The sequence below is a fragment of the Rhododendron vialii genome, chromosome 1a (assembly GCF_030253575.1).
Source record: "Rhododendron vialii isolate Sample 1 chromosome 1a, ASM3025357v1".
NCBI classification, from domain to species: domain Eukaryota; kingdom Viridiplantae; phylum Streptophyta; class Magnoliopsida; order Ericales; family Ericaceae; genus Rhododendron; species Rhododendron vialii.
The window spans coordinates 34360125-34364951 of record NC_080557.1 but is presented as its reverse complement, the minus strand read 5'-3'; the positions used below and the strand labels follow the sequence as shown (position 1 = coordinate 34364951).

General features: G+C 37.1%; 1 protein-coding gene across 1 annotated transcript; it reads left to right on the top strand.

Moving 5' to 3' along the window:
* On the top strand, positions 1-4391 carry LOC131330977 (uncharacterized). The gene is made up of 3 exons (XM_058364768.1): positions 1-49; positions 2925-3103; positions 4143-4391. The coding sequence occupies exons 1-3, from the start codon at positions 1-3 to the stop codon at positions 4389-4391; spliced, it is 477 nt and encodes a 158-aa protein (XP_058220751.1).
* Positions 4392-4827: the final 436 nt, after the last annotated feature.

Below are 4827 nucleotides of genomic sequence, written 5' to 3'. Positions count from 1 at the left end.
ATGTTATCTACCTCGGGTACGTACTTGGTTGGTCTCACTACAAGAAAAAGTATGTTTAGTGACGAAAAAGTGGCGATAAAATTTAATTTCGTCGCTAAATGAGTATATTTGACGACAAAAAAATAAATTCGTCACTGTTTTGATAACTTCCTTGACGAAATTATTTTGTCACCAATTATAACTATTTAGCGACGAAAAAGATATTTTTGTCACCAAAGGCTCCTATTTGGCGACGAAATCCAAAAGAGTAAAAAATGAGACGAAATTATTTTTTGTCGCCTAAGATAACTATTCGGTGACGGAAAAAATATTTTGTCGCCAAATGAACCAATTTGGTGACGAAAAATATTTTCGTCTTCTTTTTACGTTTTCAGTGACGAAAAATTTATCCTTTGGTGACGAAATTTATGAATTACGCTTTGTCACCAAATATATTTCGGGTATAACTCTTTGCTCAGAACTCCGATTGAGATAATTTAAATTGGGTTTGAACAATAACATAAAGAGCTACGACTTTCATGTTTATTAAAATTGCTAATTTTAATGTTTAATAGTTCAAAATGCCGTTCAAAATATATTTTAATGTTCAATGCGTGTGTTATATATTAGATATTTCAAATATATGCTGAAAAGTTTGTGTGGTGTAGTTGGTTAAAGCTTGAGTGCAAAACTTAGGAGACTCGGGTTCGAAACCCAACAGGAGCAAGAAAGTGAGATTTTTTTCACATATAAGAATGTCTTTCGCGACGAAAAATTTCGTCACCGATGGGTCACCTTTGACGAGCCAAAGGGAATAATTTGTGACGAAATTTTTTGTCATCAAAAAAGCACAATAGGTGACGAAGAAAATTTCGTCACCAAGTCATTTTTCCGTGACGAAATTTTTCGTCATCAAAAGGCACTATAGGTGACGAAAAATAGATTTCGTCACCAGGTAGGAATCCTTGACAACCTTTAGTCGACAAATTTTTTTTCGTCACCTATATTATTTGTGACGAAAAACATACAATTTGCGACGATTTTCATTCGTCACCCAATGCAATTTTTCTTGTAGTGTCTTCCGTCTAATCGTGGTGGTAGATCGGTTTGTTGCAGTGGAATCACCATTAGTAGCTTTCGGTTTCTAACTTGCATGCTTTCTTCGGCCCCTTTTTATAAGGGCATCCGCATTTTATTTAAAATGCAGACGTTCCATTTTTTTCGTTTTTCCGATCGAATTTCGATAATCCAAACCGCTTAATGTGTTCAAAATGTGAATTTAAGGGTGCTTTGGGAAATCGGCAAAAAAAAAGAAGACCGGAAAGGGCTCGATCGGATCAGTTTTTGATAAAAACGCTATAAGGGAAAAAGGGGGCATTCTTATGAGGGTGCTCTTATAAGAAGATTTGTAATACACACACACACACACATACAGTCTGTCTCTCGTAAAGACCGCCTCATTTTAATAAAATGCGGACCTCCCTCTCTCGATTGAATTTCGATGATCCGAGCCGCTCACTGTGTTCAGAACATGGTTTTATGAGCAACTGCAAAAAATTAGCAAAAAAAAATGACCAGGAAGAGCTTCATCCGAGCAGTTTTTGTTTATTTTTTATCGAACGGTTCAAACAAAAACTGCTCGGATGAAGCCCTTCCTGGTCATTTTTTTTGCCGATTTCTCATGGGTACCCTTAAAATTACATTCTGAACACATTGAGCGACTCGGATCATCAAAATTCGATCGAAAAATGAGAGAAATAAGAAGGTCCGCATCTTATTTTAACTAAAATGCGGACCACCTTATTTGAGACTAACTCTATATATGTGTGTGTGTGTGTGTGTGTGTGTGTGTGTGTTCTTGGTCTTTATTTGCATTTTGTTTTTTTATTCTCATGTTTGACAAGTGAGTTAGGGGTTGGGATAGGATTGTTAATCCTTGGTCCCTTTAAATCTTTGTTTGATTGCATAATAGGGGTTGGGATTAGTAATACTATGGGATTATCAATACCACCTCCCACTAGGTATTACAAATCTTATCCCAAGCTTTGTGATGCAAAATGAACTCCATGCCCATGCTATTTTCTGTTAATACCAGTAGTACCCTTTTATTACTCACCCACTTGTGCGCAAAAGGACTCCTTGTACTTAAAAACACCCAGACCCAATCATGTATGGATGATAAATAAAAAAAGGATATTCCAAGCCTTCCATAACTTGAGGACCAGAGTCCATTGGCTTTTGCCTTCTGCAATGCAACATAAAGTTTTTGTCAAGTACTTTTATCAAAATAAAAAAAATTACTTTTACCCAAATATTTTTCAAAATATCTAAGAAAAAATCCAAAAGCCGGTTCTTTGGGCTTTATCTTGGATACTTTCAAAAATATTTGGGCAAAAGTCATAATTTTTTAGTTTTTTGATTCGTTTTGATGAGAAAAATCAATAATTCCCACAAGTTAGGCGCAAATTAACAAACACTAAAAAACTATGCATGAATAATCATGAGGGAGATGAGAAGATGGAACTCATGCATGCATTTGTAGCCTTAAAGCATCTCATGGCCTCTATAAATTATGCAAATGCCTTACTTGTCGTAAAATTCAAAAAAAATCTACTAAATGAACCGATCAATGATATAGGAATGATTCTCCAAATAAGAATCTAGAAATTGATTGGATAGGAAAAAAATTGCAAATTGTCCAAAATGATTGAAAAAGGCAATCTGTTAGTGGGATTTCATTGCAATTTAATAGACCAGGTTTTTCACCCATTGGTATGATTAGAAAATGCAATTTGTTATCATATCCCTTGGTATTTCAATCAAACAAGAAATTGAGATTGATAATCATAGTCCCGTGATTTAATTTTGATCCTTACACAACCAAACACCCACTTGGAATTACATTTGGGATTATTAATCCCATCTTGTGGATGATCTTATTAAAGAGCAATTCTGGGAGCAAATGGATGACGTGGTTCAAGAGATACCTTTTGGGGAGAAGCTATTTATAGGAGGTGATTTCAATGGCCATGTGGGAGTGCAAAAGCAAGGATATGAGAAAGTGTATGGTGGCTTTGGATTTGGTGACCTTAACGAAGGTGATAGGAAGATTTTAGATTTCGCGGTAACTTTTGACCTTATAGTTGGAAATACTCTTTATAGGAAGGGAGAGGAGCTTTTAATTACCTTTAAGATTGGAGCCAATAGAAGCCAAATCGACTATTTTTTTTGCTAGAGGTGCAAACCGCTTGACATATAAGGATTGTAAGGTTATTCTCGGAGAGTATCTAGTAGCACAACATAGACTTTTGGTATTAGATATTTGTCTCAAGGGGAATAATAGAAGGAGAAAGGAAACTAGATGCCCACGGACTAAATGTTGAGGCCTAAGAGGGGAGAAACTAAAGGTATTCAAGAAAGAATATCTCAAGAAATACGGTGGGGAGTGGAAGGCGATAGTGACAATATGTGGAATACTGTCGAAAGAAGATCTTGGCGAATCAAAGGGAAAATGTCTAATTTCTAAAGAGACATGATGGTGGAATGACGAGATTCAAACTATGGTAAAAGCAAAGAAGGAGTGCTTTAAAAAGTGGCAAATGACCAGAATGTGAAAAATTTTCAGGGTTATAATCAAGCTAGTAAGAAAGCTAAGAAAATCGTTAGGGATCGATGCTAAGTTGAAAGCCTATGAGAATTTCTACGTTAGACTCGATAGTAAAGATTGAAAAAAGATTATTTATAAACTTGCTAAGCTACGAGAAAGGAAAGCTAGAGACCTTTCTCAAGTTAAATGTATAAAAGGATTTGATTCGGTGGTGTTGGTGCAAGACGAGGCGATTAAGGATAGATAGAAGTCGTATTTCGATAAGTTGTTAAACGAGAAACATGAAGGAGACTCTGGTAGGGAGGAAGTGTATGTACCTGGCGAGAACATAGAATATGAGTTTTATTGAAGAATACAAAAGTTCGAAATGGTTAAAGCTTTGAAAAAGATGAAACCGGGTAAGGCCCTAGGACTAGATGGTATCCCTATTAAAGTGTGGAAAAGTCTAGGCGACTTGGGCGTGACTTGGTTGACGAAGTTGTTCAACAAGATTATTATGACTAGGAAGATGCCCGATGAATAAAGAAGGAGCACCTTAGTACCTATCTATATGTAGGGAGGTATTCCCGAACAGATAGAATTAGTAACGTGGTACGAGGGACCATGGTATAAATATAATAAGAGCAGTGGCATGCGAAGTCGCCGGCCAGAGAATCTTGTTCGGCAAAGAGAAGGGCCGAACAGAGGGAGAGCTCCTGAGAAGACATTAGCCCAAGTAATTGATGAAAGACGAGCTACATGTGAAGTCACTGGTCCAAATGGTCTGTTCGGTAATGAAATAACCGAGCAGAGGGGGATCCTCTAGAGAGATAGTCTTAAGTGATAAGGTGGTAAGGGCATTCCAGAAGAGGAAGGAAAATCAAGATAACTAAGGAATGGCATCCCGAGAATATAGGATCTGGGAAAGATACCCAATGAGAATGGGATGTTCGGCCAGTTATGGAAAAGAGTCCTAAGAGGACTAAAGTAATGAACTAATAAGGGAATAAGAATCCAAGATATCCTGGGTTTCCTATTCGAGGTAGGAAACCTAGGGCAACACGGATACTTGGGCAGCAATCATCCATGAATCTATAAATATAAGGTAAACCAAGAGGTAAAGGGTACGCAAGACATTGCAAATATGATTATTCTCCTACTGATAATTAGAGTTTCTCTGCTAGTACGTGATATTAACTTAGGCATCGGAGGGCCTTCGCCACGAAGAGGCAAAGGTGCGTCACCCCTTGTCTGTTTTACAG

Excerpts from the sequence above, each read along its gene's own strand:
- LOC131330977 (XM_058364768.1), top strand. The coding sequence starts at position 1 with ATGTTATCTACCTCGGGTACGTACTTGGTTGGTCTCACTACAAGAAAA. Across the intron at positions 50-2,924 it reads TGGTCTCACTACAAGAAAAA|AGCAATTCTGGGAGCAAATG; the intron begins GTATGTTTAGTG and ends ATCTTATTAAAG. Across the intron at positions 3,104-4,142 it reads GGAAGATTTTAGATTTCGCG|GGAGGTATTCCCGAACAGAT; the intron begins GTAACTTTTGAC and ends ATCTATATGTAG.